The sequence below is a fragment of the Prionailurus viverrinus genome, chromosome C1 (genome assembly GCF_022837055.1).
Source record: "Prionailurus viverrinus isolate Anna chromosome C1, UM_Priviv_1.0, whole genome shotgun sequence".
NCBI classification, from domain to species: domain Eukaryota; kingdom Metazoa; phylum Chordata; class Mammalia; order Carnivora; family Felidae; genus Prionailurus; species Prionailurus viverrinus.
The window spans coordinates 13,545,096-13,560,252 of record NC_062568.1 but is presented as its reverse complement, the minus strand read 5'-3'; the positions used below and the strand labels follow the sequence as shown (position 1 = coordinate 13,560,252).

At 51.5% G+C, this 15,157-nt stretch overlaps 1 protein-coding gene across 9 annotated transcripts in view; it reads right to left on the bottom strand.

Annotated features, from left to right (window-relative positions):
• The window catches only part of CFAP65 (cilia and flagella associated protein 65), a 35,363-nt gene that overhangs the window by 18,029 nt on the left and 2,177 nt on the right, over window positions 1-15,157 (bottom strand). For all 9 annotated transcript variants that reach the window (XR_007155250.1, XM_047873875.1, XM_047873876.1 and 6 more), the window contains 13 exons: window positions 14,830-15,001; window positions 12,795-12,979; window positions 9,363-9,465; window positions 8,627-8,793; window positions 8,250-8,449; window positions 7,829-7,974; window positions 6,885-7,107; window positions 6,244-6,509; window positions 5,584-5,784; window positions 4,988-5,347; window positions 3,402-3,539; window positions 1,017-1,262; window positions 215-439 (listed from right to left, as the gene is read on the bottom strand). Coding sequence is in view for 8 of the 9 variants with exons in the window: in XM_047873875.1 (XP_047729831.1) it covers window positions 215-439; window positions 1,017-1,262; window positions 3,402-3,539; window positions 4,988-5,347; window positions 5,584-5,784; window positions 6,244-6,509; window positions 6,885-7,107; window positions 7,829-7,974; window positions 8,250-8,449; window positions 8,627-8,793; window positions 9,363-9,465; window positions 12,795-12,979; window positions 14,830-14,994 (2,625 nt within the window). In the remaining variant the exon portion in view is untranslated. The remainder of the gene's footprint in view (window positions 1-214; window positions 440-1,016; window positions 1,263-3,401; window positions 3,540-4,987; window positions 5,348-5,583; window positions 5,785-6,243; window positions 6,510-6,884; window positions 7,108-7,828; window positions 7,975-8,249; window positions 8,450-8,626; window positions 8,794-9,362; window positions 9,466-12,794; window positions 12,980-14,829; window positions 15,002-15,157) is intronic.

Below are 15,157 nucleotides of genomic sequence, written 5' to 3'. Positions count from 1 at the left end.
GGCCCCTCACAGGCAAGAGTAACAGATGGTGGTGAAAGCGAGAATGACCTTGGATGTCCTTGGAGACGGCCCACCATAGTCCACATAGACTTCCCCCAGTGTGTTTATTAGCTGGGGGTGGGAGGAGCATGTAGATAGGAGCATGGGTCCCTCTTCCCTTGAATCCCAGCTATTTCCTTCCCTCGGGCCCCCAGCAGTGGGGCAGGGCACTCACAAGGCTCTCACTGGGCTGGATAAGTCCCCTAGAGGGATTGACGGACAGCATCTTCCGGTGTTGCTGGGAAACCCTCCATTCAAACTCCAGTGGCAGACGCGAGGGGTTGCGGAAGGTGAAGAGGCTGCTGGAGGAGGAGCCCACCCAGGTGGGCTTGAAGAACACGCTCTTACAGGTGTCCAGCTTCAGATGTAGGGGCTCCTCCCGGCTCTGCATGCTTACCTCCTGGGGCCAGAGGAGGGAGGGAAGAGCTCTGACCTCACCTGGCTCCCCCAAATGTCCAAGAAGACAGGGTGGGCAGCTTTTCCCCCTTGGAGAGGGCAGCAAAAGGCCCTCCTCCAGTCTGGGCATAGACAGCTTCTGTCAAAGCCGAGTAGGTAGCGTCTGACCCAGGAGATGGCTCTTGAAAAGAATTCGGAGACCAAGAGAGGATGTGCAGACCATTCCATGGGCCAGATGGGGCCACCACCCTGGCCCCTTTCCCTGGCCCCGCCCCAAACACCCTTCTACTATCTGCAGATATGAGTCTTGTATTGCCCCCACTTATTCCTTTGGGACATCTGCACCCCTTTTCTTGTTCCAGACACCTTGAGGTGGATATGCTGGGCCCTGGGGTTAGGAGAGCTGTTCACAGATGTGGCCAAGGTGTCCTCTCCCTGCTATGGCACTTCCTGGGAGAGGAGCAACCCCCTGACTACTTTAGGGGAGCTTTAGAGGTCAACCCTAGAATTTGGCTTTGAAAAGGGAAGCCCCAGACTATGGCTCGCTCCTCAGGACCCAATCCCCTAGCTCTGCCTTTTACCTTGAGATACTGAGGACAAAAATTGAACTGCAAGTAGAAAATGTGCTGCTTCCAAGCGTTGCCCTTCGGGTAGGTACAGATGAGGAAGATCTGGTGGGCTCCCGGGGCCACAAGGCCTGAACTGGGCCGCAAGGAGATGTCTGAGCTGCTTTGGGGGGCCAGGTTGAAGGTCAACAGCGTGGAGCCTTTGTTGATCAAGAGCAGACTGCGGTAGGAGGGTTCGCTGGGGGACACCGCAGGAAAGAGCTGGGGTGCGAGACAAGAGGGACCCACGCTCAGATCTATGCACTCGCCTCCCTTACCCCACCGATATACACACTCAGGGAAGTCTATGTGGGCCTGTCTCCAAGGAGATCCAAGGCACCTCCACACATCCCAATCACTACCCTGGGAACAGGGAATGGAGGGACACAGCTTGGCACCAAAAAATGCTTCTGTCCTCCAGAAACCTCTGGACAGTGAGATGGAATGGCCATAGGAAGTGGGCCCAGGAAACACAGGCTTGAGATCTCCTCAAAGTTAAGTAGGTCTTTCATTTTAGGGTGCCCTCAAATCACCTTTTTTTTCTTAATGTTTATTTACTTATTTTTGAAAGAGAGAGAATCCCAAGCCTGATGTGGGGCTCGATCCCATGAACTGTGAGACCATGACCTGAGCCAAAATCAAGAATTGGACACTCAAGTGACTGAGCCACCCAGATGCCCTCAAATCATCCTTTGGAGAACTCACTTTCAGAGATCCTGGTCCAGAAACTCTGGGATAAACAGCCTTTTCTTTCTTTCTTTTTTTTTTTTTTTTCAGTATATGAAGTTTATTGTCAAATTGGTTTCCATACAACACCCAGTGCTCATCCTAAAAGGTGCCCTCCTCAATACCCATCACCCACCCTTCCCTCCCTCCCACCCCCCATCAACCCTCAGTTTGTTCTCAGTTTTTAAGAGTCTCTTATGCTTTGGTTCTCTTCCACTCTAACCTCTTTTTTTTTTTCCTTCCCCTCTCCCATGAGATTCTGTTAAGTTTCTCAGGATCCACATAAGAGTGAAACCATATGGTATCTGTCTTTCTCTGTATGGCTTATTTCACTTAGCATAACACTCTCCAGTTCCATCCATGTTGCTACAAAGGGCCATATTTCATTCTTTCTCATTGCCACGTAGTACTCCATTGTGTATATAAACCACAATTTCTTTATCCATTCATCAGTTGATGGACATTTAGGCTCTTTCCATAATTTGGCCATTGTTGAGAGTGCTGCTATAAACATTGGGGTACAAGTGCCCCTATGCATCAGTACCCCTGTATCCCTTGGGTAAATTCCTAGCAGTGCTATTGCTGAGTCATAGGGTAGGTCTATTTTTAATTTTTTGAGGAACCTCCACACTTAAACAGCCTTTTCTAGATGATTCTCATCTAGGTGGCTGAGGGGAACCCCACTTTGAGAAAGGGAAGGCCCCAGAAATCCTGGCTTCCAAACATCCCTTAAGCACATAGGGTGTGGCCAGCTCCAGGCTACATAAAACACAAGGCCTGAAATTGCTGGCCAGGGTGGCCCATCCAGCTGGGGCAAAAGTGCACATATGTGAGGCAGTGCGGGGGTGACACAGGCCCAAAATCTGGTGGATGGCAGTAAAGGCCACAAACTTCTGGGATGAACTGGCCAAGGGAAAGGGACAAGGGTCAGGGAGGGGAACCTCATGCAGTCAGGGAGGGATTTGAGCTGAACCTCGGAGGTGAAGTCAGTCGGGGGATTGGAGAGCAAATGTGCAGCTGGGGAAGGGGGGCAGGATCACCCCCTAGCACAGTGCCCCAAAGCAGCACCTTTCCAACAATATGAGGTGTGAGAGGGTAGGGGAGACAGATGAAAAGGGCAACAAAGGTAAGGGAAGCTGGGAAGAGGTGTCGAAGGAACTTGGCGGTCTGGCTCCAAGGTCTGTGCTTTTAAACCATCTGTCATCTGGCTGCCCAGGTCATACAGGGCCTCCAAGAGCCCTTCAGAGAGGCCTGGGAATTATGACTCAGGAAGCTGAGGGACCAGCTCTGTGACCCTCACTGGCCTGCCCAATGTCCAAGGGCAGGGGCTCATGGTGTGAGTGGCCATACTCCTAGCAGGTGCTCAGTAAACAAGCACAGACAAATGGAAGAGCTAGAGAATTTTAAACCTCAGCATGAGAGGCCCAGGGAGTATCTCAGATGGATCAGGGAGGGGACCAGTGGTCCAAGCCCCAGTCCTCCATGCCCAGAGCCCCAGGGGCTAGTGGGGGGGGGAGGTTGAGATGGCCCCGGAGGGTGCTGGGATGTTTCTCAGGGCATCAGAGTGCAGAGATGGCCAAAGCAGAAGCCGAGCTCCCCTGTCCCACTTCCCACTGCTACTGGGGCCACGCTCACCTTGGGGGCGTCCAGAGAATATTGAGGGACGTGGGGCTCCAAGGCAGCAAAATAGCTATGGCCTCGTGTGCGGAGGGTCAGGCACCAGGAGGGGCACACGGTACAGTCCTCCTCGATGTTATGGTAGTTCTGGAGGACCTGCAGGGGGGCGGACCCAAGGACAAGCTCAGAATTCCTGTGTCTGACCCTGTGGGGCCCCCTAGCTCCTCCTCTGCACTGCAGGAGTCCCACATTGGGCACAGAGAGAGGGGTTCCCTGGGAAGGCAGTGCAGAGAACAACCATCCTGACAGTTCCAACTGCAGCGTGCCAGGCCCACGCTGAGCACTCAGCAAATATGCTCTTTAATAACCACAACAGCACAAGGACAAGGCTGGGGCTGGGATGTGAGAACAGCATTCATCCTGCAGGAATGTGCCCGGAGAAGCGCTGGCCAATCAAAATAGAACACGAGCCACAAATGCAAGCCGCAAACGTAATGTTACATGTTCTAGCAGCCACGTTAACAAAGTGAAACACGGGAAATTAATTTCAGGGATATGTTTTATTTACCCTAATAGGTCCAAACTCTTATCATTTCAACATATAGTCAATATCTAAGTGACGCGTGAGCTACTTCACACTCTTTTCGTGCTAAGTCTTTGAAGGCCGGTCTTACGACATATGTCAGTTTGGACTAGTCACACTTCAGGTGTTCGGTAGCCACATGTGGCTGGTGGTTGCCCTATCAGACAGTGCAGGCTATAAAGCCAGCAGCCTAAAAATCTGGAGGGCTCAGCCTTGGCAAAGCCAGGTGTCCACAGCCTTATTCCTACAAAACTCTGCATTTTCCCACTGCCAAGATATTAGAATGGAGGCAATTAAAGACTAAACTTTGGAAGTCCTTCTCAAAAGTTCGGATATGGCCCCAAATTTTTAGATGAAAAGACCAGGGCTCGGGGACATTAAAGGATTTGCCCAGGGTCACATAGCTGGTAAGGGACTCTACTCTTCTCTCGGCCCCAGCACCTGGCCTCTGGGAAAGAACAGCAGGGTGGGCAGAGCCAACAAGGAAAGGAAAAAGCAGGACCAGAGATGAAGAGGGTGCGACCAGCATCTGGGACCAAGAGGCTGGGCTGGGCACTGCCTGTGGTCTGAGTTCCCCAGCCAAAGGAAGTTGTGCTAGAAGCCCCTCCCCCTGACACACACGTAATTACCCAGCACCCCTGACTCAGTGCCCCAGACCCTGGTTCCTCCTGCCCATGGGTCTTTGGATGGACCACCTCATAATGAGCCCTAGGGAGATGCTCCTTGTATGCCAAATTTTCCCAAGAGGCTTGACCCCAGCTGGGTGCTCCCTCTGGAGTGAGTGGGAGGACACATATGAGTGAGACATAATTAGATGGGCTAAGAAGCCCCTTGGCCAAGGCAAGCCCATGAGCCTGGGAGAAGGCAAACCAGTAAGGACCACTATCCAGCCAAGGAGGAGCTTGGCACAGAGAGGATAGATCCCACAGCAGCACCCCCCCCCTCCAACCCCACCCTGCTGTTCAGGTTCCAGGGAAGAGAGGCAGCCCTCCCCACCCCCATGTCGTCTCCCTGCACACACCTTATAGACAGCGAAGGCCTCCAGCTCCACAGCGTATAGGCAGTTAGGGTAAGGTGGATGGAAGTGCAGGCGCATGGCCATGGACTTGAGTGGGGGCACATCACAGGTGTCTGGGGTCACCCAGAAGGGGCAGTCAGGCCTCCGTGTCCAGACCACTGTGATCTTGCCTTTGGTGTGGTTCATCAGGCACAGGGGGACAGGGTTGGGGTCCCCGGGCCCAGGGCAGGCACCGAAATCCACATCAGTGGGCTCTATGCTGACAGGTGGAGGGAAGATGGCTATGTCGCTGGTACCATCGAAGAAGTACTCATTCATGGGGGAGATCAGAGGATACTGTGGGGCTGACACGTTCTCCGGGGCCTGTGTGGGGAGAGACAGGTGAGCAGGGGCCCAACTGCCACTCCTCTCGCCACTGCCCCTCATCCACACGCCCCTTCCTGGAAAAGGCCACAAGGGCTCCACACAAACAATCCCCAACTACTGATGGTGCCCACAGGGCTCTGGGGGCACAGGGTTTCCCAAGAATTTCTAGAGAAGGGGGCATGAACCTGGGGAGGGTAGCCTGTCTGTGGGGAGCCCCAAAGGGTCCATCAAACCTCAGTAGGAATCAGGAGGGCCCCATTCTTATCCTGCTCCAGCTTCTTCTCCCTCAGCATGGTGCCCAGGATGTCCGGAGGGTAGAGCGTCAGGCCCCGCGCCAGGTGTGTGCGGTACCAAGCAAGGTGCTGAGGTCTCAGGATGGCTGGCTTGGTGCTGTCCGAGTGGCAGGTCCCAATCAGTTCCAGGAACAGTGGGTCCTGTGACATGTGTCTGGGTGAGGCTGGATTTCAGCCCCCACTCACCACCTTGGCCAGGAGTCAGCTGGTCAGGGCACAATTTGTATGACTTTCCCCAGGGCCCTGAGTTGGGTCCTCACTTCAAGGCTCTCTGCCCCGCACATGCTGTGAGGGGTGAGTCCAGTCTCCCCTCTCTCTTCCCAGCCTATTAGCAGCAGCAGCAGCAGCAGCAGCAAAGCCTTCGGCCTGGCAGTCGTCAGGGCGAGACTGGCATACCTGCCTGGCTCCGAGTGAGCCTTTGTGTGCCCCTGGCCAAGCTCTGGCTCCAAAAGCCAGGCTGGGGCCCTGGCAGAGATGATCCAAGGAGAAGTTCCGGAATACAGGGCCGTGATCACCAAGCATTGTCTTCATCACTGGGCCTCAGGTTGCCTCCTCCAGCTCCCAGCAGAGCCCCTCCACCCTCCCTCCCCCACCGCTCACCTGGTGGTGGATGAGACAGGCCACTCGCCGAGAGTAGATGGTGGGGTGAGTGGGCTGGAAGGTACAGTGCAAGGTCATGCGGGCCTTGCCCACCAGGGTCCCAAAGGCAGGTCTGATGTCGAAGACACTCTCTTGGCAGTCAATGGCAAACTGGAAGTAGGCTGTGCAGTCTGACTTGTTCTCAATCCACAGGGTCTGCTCCAAGGTCTCCCCGAGGTTGACCCAGCCAAAGTTGACGCAGCAGTGCTGCAGGGACACCTCAGGGCCTGGGCATAGGAGATGGGGCTGTTGTGAGCAGGCCCTGCCACCTGTGTGGGGCTGGGGCATCAGCCTCCTGGAGGATGTCTCAGAAAGGGTCCCTCTGGTGGAAGGCAGTGCTGCCTGGAGACAGAAGGCTGGGCTGGAAAGGCCCAGAACCCCAGCAACCTGAGCTGACCTCCAAGGCACCAGGGACAGGGGGAACCTTATCTCCAGGTGTCCAAAACTGATTCCACATGGAGCCCACCAGGGGGCAGCAGACACCCAGGCTGAAGGGCAAGGAGGCGTCACACCCTTAAAAGCTGGCAAAGAGCCCTGCTCTGCCCTAAAGGCTGGCTGCTCCGATCCCCAGAGGCCGGGCAGCATTCTAGGGTTGCCAGTACCTCTACAGAAACCGACGACTTTGAGCAATGTGTGGGAGGCACAGCCAGAGGGCATGATGGACAAGTAGTCAATAGTTCTGATGTCCAAGGTCTCGGGGTGAAAGAACACCGACACGAATTTCTTCTCTCCTGGAGGCACAATGCCATTGGTAGTGGGGCAGGAGAAGGTGTGATCTTTGGCCAGCATGTCTGGGGCCACTTCGATCCTGAAGGGGGCGCTCACCTGTGGGGCCAGGCGGGGGCAGGAAGGGTGAGGTCACAGAGTGAGGCAGTTGTCCTTACTGAGGTACCCAGCTGAGGGGGTGAGGGCAGTTGAAGTCCAGCCTATGCCCCTCTTGTCAGTTTGAGCATGAAACCACCTCCATCAGGAGGAAGGACGAGGCCAAGCTGTGTGCCCTGCACCGGGACTGCCTGGGGACACTCTTTTCTTTCCCAAAGGTATCATAAAGGCTGGCTGTGGTCCTGGGGTTAGGACAATCTTAGGGCTGCTCTTAGAGTTGCTCTGGGGGTGGTCAAGGGATACTCCAGCCCAACCCCCAGCTGAGAAGGGAGGAGGACACCAGCTGACACCTGTTGACACATGTGTGTATCAACAGACATGGTTCATGCGAGGCTTGGGGCCAAAGGTATGCACAGGAAGAGGGCATTTTGTAAAGGCGGTGGGTTTTAGGAGCAGCCAGCCCTGTGGTCTGCCCCCTCCTTATACACAGGACGTTCCCTCCCCCCCTTATACACAGGACACCCCCTCCATCCCCTTATACATGGGATGCCCCCTCCCCCCTTATACAAAGGATGTTCCCTCTCCCCCTTATACAAGGACACCCTCTCCAGCCCCTTATACATGGGACACCCTCTGCCCCTTATACACAGGACACCCCCTCCAGTCCCTTATACACGGGATGCCCCTTCCTCCCCCTTATACACAGGACGCCTACCACGCGTACCATGGAAGGGTTATAGAGCTTGATCTGTCTCTCAGCAGTGCAGCCCACAGCAACAGAGCCGAAGTGCAACACTTTCTGGAAACCTTCAGCATCCTGGTCCTCTGGTCGCTTCTGCTTTATGCTCACCAGCAGCTGGGCACATTTGGCTGGGACGGAGATGAGACAGTCTTGGGAAGAAATCCACCTGGGGCCTCTGTGGCCCCACCTGAACAGCCCCTCGAAGAAGGTAGGTGTGCCCAGGGAAACACTGGTCTGCCACACCAAGGAAGGCAAAGCAAAGACAGAGCCTGCAGGGCTGGGGGAGAGTGGGAAACTGGTGGAGGACAGGCCGGCAGGGGAGGTGGAGGGGGCACACTGAGGCTTTGAGACCCAGGACGGGCAGCAGGTGGACTCTGGGGACAGGTGAGAAGTCGGGCCTCACCCACGGCCTGCAGCTGCATGCTTCTTTTCTGCTTGCTGCCGTCTCCATACCAGCATGTGGCCTGAACTTCATAGATGGTGGCCATAAGGGGATGAAAGGTCACCTTGATGCAAGAGGCCTGGCCTGGCTCCAGCAGCCCCGTGGTGGGCAGTATCTGGAACGGGCTGGGGAACTCCCAGGTGAAGAAGGTGGGCAAGTCCCTGGAGGGGGTGTAGATCAGGGTCACTGAGCTCATTCTGTCTGCTGCCCCTACTTCAGAAAGGTGGTGATGCTGGGCCCCACCGTCTCTCCCCCTTCCCCCTTCCCCCACCAGCTCCCTGGGAGCCTCCTCACAGCACTCACTCTCCCTGCCTTGGAGCCTCAGCCACTCCCCTTACCCCACATTTTCCAGGCAGAACCAGGCCTCAGTCACGTCCCCCACGGCACACGTGGGCAACTGCAGGGATCGTGGGCAGGTCAGACTGTGGCAAGGAAGGGTGGCCCTCAGGTCCACACAGAACATCCCCTCTGCTTTCTCAAACCACAGCTGGTCCACATACTCCTTCTGCAGGTGGGGTGGGAGGAGGTGGGGGGAGCAGGCAGTCACTGATCGGTGGTACCTACATGGTATTCAGGGACCACACATCCCGCCCCAGCTCTTGGCCATGCCCCCAACACAGTCACTGAGGGGTGGGCTGGGCCATGACCCTCGCTTTTTGTCTTGAAGGAAAGCCGGTTGCCTGTCCTTCAACACTGCCCTAGTCTCAGAGATATGGGGCCTCTTTGGTGAAGAACAAAGTATTTGGGGGAGTGTTTTGGGCTAAGGAATCTAGGGCTTTCTTGTGGCTAATACAGTAGCACAAATTTTAGCCCCCAACATCCAACTGGGAACCCCCTTCAGTTTAGTGAGTTTATAGTGTGAGTTTCTCCAGGACTTCACTAGCTGGAGCTTTTGCTATAGCTGGCAGGACGTGTGTGTGTGTGTGTGTGTGTGTGTGTGTGTGCACATGCACGCACACACGCACAAGTGCAAGGGGGGGTGGGGTGCTCCTTGCTGCTGTGCCCTGCTCCCTCTTCCAAGGTCATCGTGCCTGTGTCCCTCCCTGCCCGTGCCCTCCAAGTGGCAAACCTTACCTCCTCCAGAGGCCGAAAAATAATGGGGAGCGTGAAGGTTATGCCCGGGCTCAGCAAGATGGGCTGGGGGATGACTGTGAAGAAGAACTTGGTCTTGGGGGACCTGCAGGAGACAGCCAGGCTTAAGCACTTCGGGATCAGGGCCCATAAAACAAGAAAAATCCATGAGCACCGAGCTGGGGGGAAACCAAGGCTGAGAACAGACCTATCAGGATGCCTTTCAAACAGACCTAGGCAAGGCCGGAGAGTTCCAGTGTGGGGCAAAACCACAGACATTGCAAACTTCAAAACTATTCATAGGAAGATGATACTGCCAATAACTCTATACCAATAAATGTTAAAGTTTAGAGCCAATAAGCCCATTTCTAGGGAAGTATGAATTACCAAAACTGATTCAAGAATTAGACAATAAATTTTATGGCCACCCTACCTAAAATCATCAAAACCAGTGAATAAGTAGCAAAAAATCTTCCCATAGAGAAAACACTAGGCTGGATGGCTTCATAGCAAGTCCTACCAAACATCTGATAAAAAAAAAATTCCCAGCCTTTGGGACGCTTGGGTGACTCAGTAGGTTGAATGTCCGACTTCGGCTCAGGTCATGATCTCACGGTTCATGGGTTCGAGCTCCGTGTTGGGCTCTGTGCTGACAGCTCAGAGCCTCGAGCCTGCTTTGAATTCTGTGCCTCCCTCTCTCTCTGCCCCTCCCCTGCTCATGCTCTGTCTGTCTCTCTCTTGAAAATAAATAAACATCAAAAAATTAAAAAAAATAATCCCAGCCTTATCTTCCCAGTAATATGAAATGTGCCAACACACTCCCCTACATAGTCTATGAATCTGACTTGATGTAACTTTGATATGTTGGTAACTTTATTACCCAAACCTGGCAAAGACAAGAGAAGAATGGAAAATTACAGGCCTATCCAAAAACAAAAGGAGAGAACCAAACGAATTTAGCAACGTTTAGAAAGAATACTCAAGTATGACAAAGGTGAGCTTACACCAGGAACACACAGTTGGTTTAACAGAGAAAATCAATTAATGTAACCCACCAGGTTAACAAATTAAGAGAGAAAAAATAAAATGATAATTTCAATAAAGGAAAATAATAGACAGCCTTCAAGGTGTTATGAGAGAAAGTCTTAGCAACCTAGGAATAGAAGGGAACGCCCTTAACCTGATGAAATCTTAAAAAATAAAAAACAAAAACCAAACCAAAACAAAAAACTACAGGAAACATCCAAACAAATAGTGACACACTGGAATTTTTCACTTTGAGATCACAAACGAAACAAGGATAAACATCAGTGGTGGAAGAGATCATCAGGGAAAGTATGAACTTTTCACTAAATGGCTTGGAGATACTTGGCCATTTGTTTGAGGAAAAGTGTTATCGTACAACCATTCACAAAAATTAATTCTCTATAGCTAAAAGGCAAATGTGAAAGGCAAAGCTATAGTCTTTACAAGATACTATAGAAGACTCTCTTCATGACCTAGGTAGGTGGAGGGAAGGACTTCTTAAGCAAGATACAAAAAAGCAGAAACCATAAAAGAAAAAGATTGATTCTTTTGATTCCTTTGAAATGAAGTAATTCTATTCTTTGAATGACATGGTAAAGAGGAAAAGACAAGTCACAAGGTGGGAAAAGATATCTATAACACCTGACAAAGGATTGGTAGCCACCATAAGAACTTAAAAAAAGGGGGGGGGGTGCCTGGGTGGCTCAGTTGGTTAAGCGTTCGACTTTGGCTCAGTTCATGATCTCATAGTCCATGAGTTTGAGCCCCACATCAGGCTCTGTGCTGACAGCTCAGAGCCTGGAGTCTGCTTCAGATTCTATGTCTCCCTCTCTCTCTGCCCCTCTCCTGCTCATGCTCTGTCTCTCTCTGTCTCAAAAATAAATAAGAAAATATTTTTAAAAAACATTAAAAAAAAAAAGAGGTGCATGGCTGTCTCAGTCAATAGAGCATGTGACTCTTGATCTCAGGGTTGCAAGCTCGAGCTCCACACCGGGGGTGGAGTTTGCCTAAAAAAAAAAAAAAAAAGGCAATCTGATAGAAAAATAGGCGCAGACTTTGACAGGAATTCCAAAAATGAAACGGTCGATAGCATATGAAAGACACTCAGCTGTATCAGTAAGCTGGAACATGCAAATTAGAACCACAAAAAATTACTGTTATTAGCAAAACTTTTAAACTCTGGCAATAACAATTGTTGGTAAGAAAAATGGAGGAATGGGAATTCATGCATGGTTGGCATGGATATAAATAGAAACATATATTTTGGAGAATAGTTTGGCTTATCTATAAAAGCAAACATGTACATATCCTAGATCACAGCAATTCTACTTCTGTGTATCTACCCTAGAAAAAACTCTTGCAAGTGAAGATCTATACATGAATGTTGACAACAGTCTCAAACCAAAAACAACCCAAACATCCCTCAACAGAAGAATGGATGAGGGCATCTGGGCGGCTCAGTCAGTTGAGCATCCAACTTCGGCTCAGGTCATGATCTCACAGTTTGTGGGTTCCAGCCCCAAATTGGGCTCTGTGCTGACAGCTCAGAGCCTGGAGCCTGCTTCAGATTCTACGTGTGTCTCTCTCTGTCCCTTCCCCGGTCACACGCTCTCTCTCTCAAAAATAAATAAAATAAAAAAAAATACAACCCAGGGGCACCTGGGTGGCTCAGTTGGTTGAGCATCCAACTTCAGCTCAGGTCATGGTCTCACGGTTCATGAGTTTGAGCCCCACGTCAGGCTCTATGCTAACAAACAGCTCAGAGCCTGGAGGCTGCTTCAGATTCTGTCTCCCTCTCTCTCTCTCTCCCTCCCCTGCTCATGCTCTCTCTCTCTCAAAAATAAATGAAGGTTTGAAAAAAATTAAAAAAAAAAACAGAAGAATGGATGAATATACTACAATATAAGCATCTATTGGGATATTATCCTGCAGTGAAAAAGATGAACTATAGTTGCATGCACATGAGTCTTAAAAACATAACAGAACAAAAATAAAAGACATATATAAAAGACAGATATATACCCTATTATTCCACTTATGTCAAGTTCATAAGAAGGCAAAATTAAATGATATCATTTAGGGATGGAAATGTAGGTGGTAAATCCATTTGAGAAAAGCAAGAAAATCATTATCACTAAGTCCAATCATGGTTACCTTTATGGGTAGGGAAGGTGTTCCAGTAGGGATGTGACACGACATGGGAGGTGAGCTTCAGACACATTACTCTTATTGATTTGGTCCCATGGGTTCCCCTTTCAATAATTATTCAAACTGTGCATGTTTTATATACCCTTTTCTAATTTTATATGATAGTTTTAAAGGTTTTTGTTTTTGTTTTTTTTCAAAAGAGCGACTGTTTGAGGGGCTTGAGGACTCAGGGGCTGGGTCTCTGATCCCTCATTCTGATACCTGTACTTCATCTTCTGGATTTTCAAGGATATATTTTTCAGAGTCAGGTTCTTGGTGACCTCCTTCCCCAGTGCCCAGCCTTTCCATTGCAGCTCCTCAGCCACCTCGATGCCCCAGATGACCCTCTTCTTCACTTTGTCTTGCCTCTTTGGGAAGCATATTTGGGTGCCCGTGAAGCTGGCAGGCTGTGCAGTTGGCAGGGAAAAGGGGGAGAAAAAGGATGCATTAGCCAGGTAAGATTCAAATACCCAGAGAACAGATAAAGATCTCCCATCTCTGGAAAGGGAGGACTTACACCACTGCTGGCTCTTGGGGGATGGTCTGGAGACAGAAGGTGAGGGGCAGGCCGGCCTTGGAGTGAGGTATTACCATTTCTGAAATCACTACAATGCTTTTCCAACTAGATTCTCTGTGACCCTGCCCCTGAAGCCTTCCCTGGACTGTTCCATCCAGCACTGAGTGATCTTGGCTGGTCTGTTCTGTTCCTCCATGCACCCAAAGATACCACGCCCTTCGGGTACTGCCTTTTCCTTTCCTTCCTTCCCATCCTGCCCTTTCACTATGGAAGCCTCTCCTAGCTGGGGTGGTCTATCCCAGGCACTTTTTGAGACCACAAGGATATGCCACCACTCCCTCTTCCTGTCCCTCAACTGGCTGATGGAGCAGGGGAATGAGTAAATTTGCCTGAAACAAGCCCTCACCCCCCACCCTGATGTGGGGGCCACTCCAAGCACAGCTCCTGATGATGCTAGAGGTGCAGTGTGCCAACACTTCCCATCTATAATGGAAAATCCTTCATGACCTGATCCCTAGGAGGGTGGAGGCAGATGCAGGGGGAAAGGCAAGGAGAAGGGAAGATGAACCAGTATCTCTTCCTACCCCAGCCATGGCCATGAACAATCCACTCATGGCCATTTTATTTTATGTTTGGCCAAGCATTGCTTCTATGTTGTTACTTAATGTAAAGATATATTCATCCATTTGACAAATATTTATTGATGGCATATTATGTGCCAGACACTATGCTAGGTGCCAAGACAAGAGCGAACAAGATGGACACATCTCTTCTCTGTTGGAGCTTACACTCTTGGTTTAAGTAGGTACAGAGAGTGTCAGATGGCCAATATAGTATTTCCTTTCCTGGTTCGCCCACAGGGGAAAGGTGACATGGGTGGGCAAGGGCAATTTATTATAAATATTGGTTGGTGCATCAGTCAGGGTCAGGAAAACAGAAGCCACTTCGGGTGTTTGAAACAAGGAAATTAATGCACAGCCAAGGCATAGTGAAGTCACTCAGAAGCTGGCAGCATCAGGAAGTCGCTGCCACACTAGGTTAGGGGAGGTGGTGGGCTTCTCAGAGCCCTGAGGCCTGTCTGGTGGGGACTGGAGTCATGGGGAAGTGCAGCTTCTGATGGAAATACTGTCAGGAAAGTAGAGATGGAGGGAGAGAAATACCCTGGCTTCTCCCTTCCTTCCCATTTCCAATCTCCTGCCTGCACAGAGCAGAGTGGGGAAGGGCAGTGAGTGAATCTGGGGCAAATAGGCCCAGAATGGCACAGGTGGAGGGGTGAGGTGACTCCCAGTCCTCGGGAAGGCAAATGCAAGCACCATCTCACCTAAGGAGGCATGAGAATCCACACACAACACAGACACACGCTGCACCAAACACACTCCTACCCCATAGGCACCCTGTGGGACAACTGCCCCCTACCCCTGCCATGTCACACAGAGACAGTCCTGAGAGCTGCAAAAAGTCAGCCACATCCACATATTGGCCAAACACTTGGTCCTAGGGATCAGGACCAGAAGAACTTTCTGAGGGAAGAGAAAATCGCTGGCTACTCTCTCAGCTCTGATGGGCACCTCCCTAGAGTTCTTCACACACACACTCCCATTCCCCACAGCCACCACTCCAGTCGGCTTGGTGCCCAATCTATGCAGGAGAGTCAGGTCCTTGCAGATTCCTACCCCCCTGCCCTGCCACCTCTCCCCGGCCCTGCTGCCCCTGCCCCGCCCACCCGGAACATGTCCTCACGTGGGCACTGGTGTTGCTGCTACTGCAGGCACTCAGGGCCACGCTGCTGCCAGTGATGGTGGGGATGGCCATGGTGCTGGTACTCAGGCAGGACCCGGAGTTCATGGTGTAGTCACCACTGTCCCTGGTCCTCATCAGGGGGCTTGGGGCTGCCTGGATGAGCATCACACACCTGGAACACAAGTCCAAGGGGAGCACTCTGGCTAAACCAGTAGTTCTTGCCAATTTGGAGTTAGGAAAAGACCACAGGGGAGACAGGAGGGACATCAAAAAGAGAGGCTGATGGAGTAGACTTGCTGTGGCCATCATGATCATGAAGAAGGGCCGG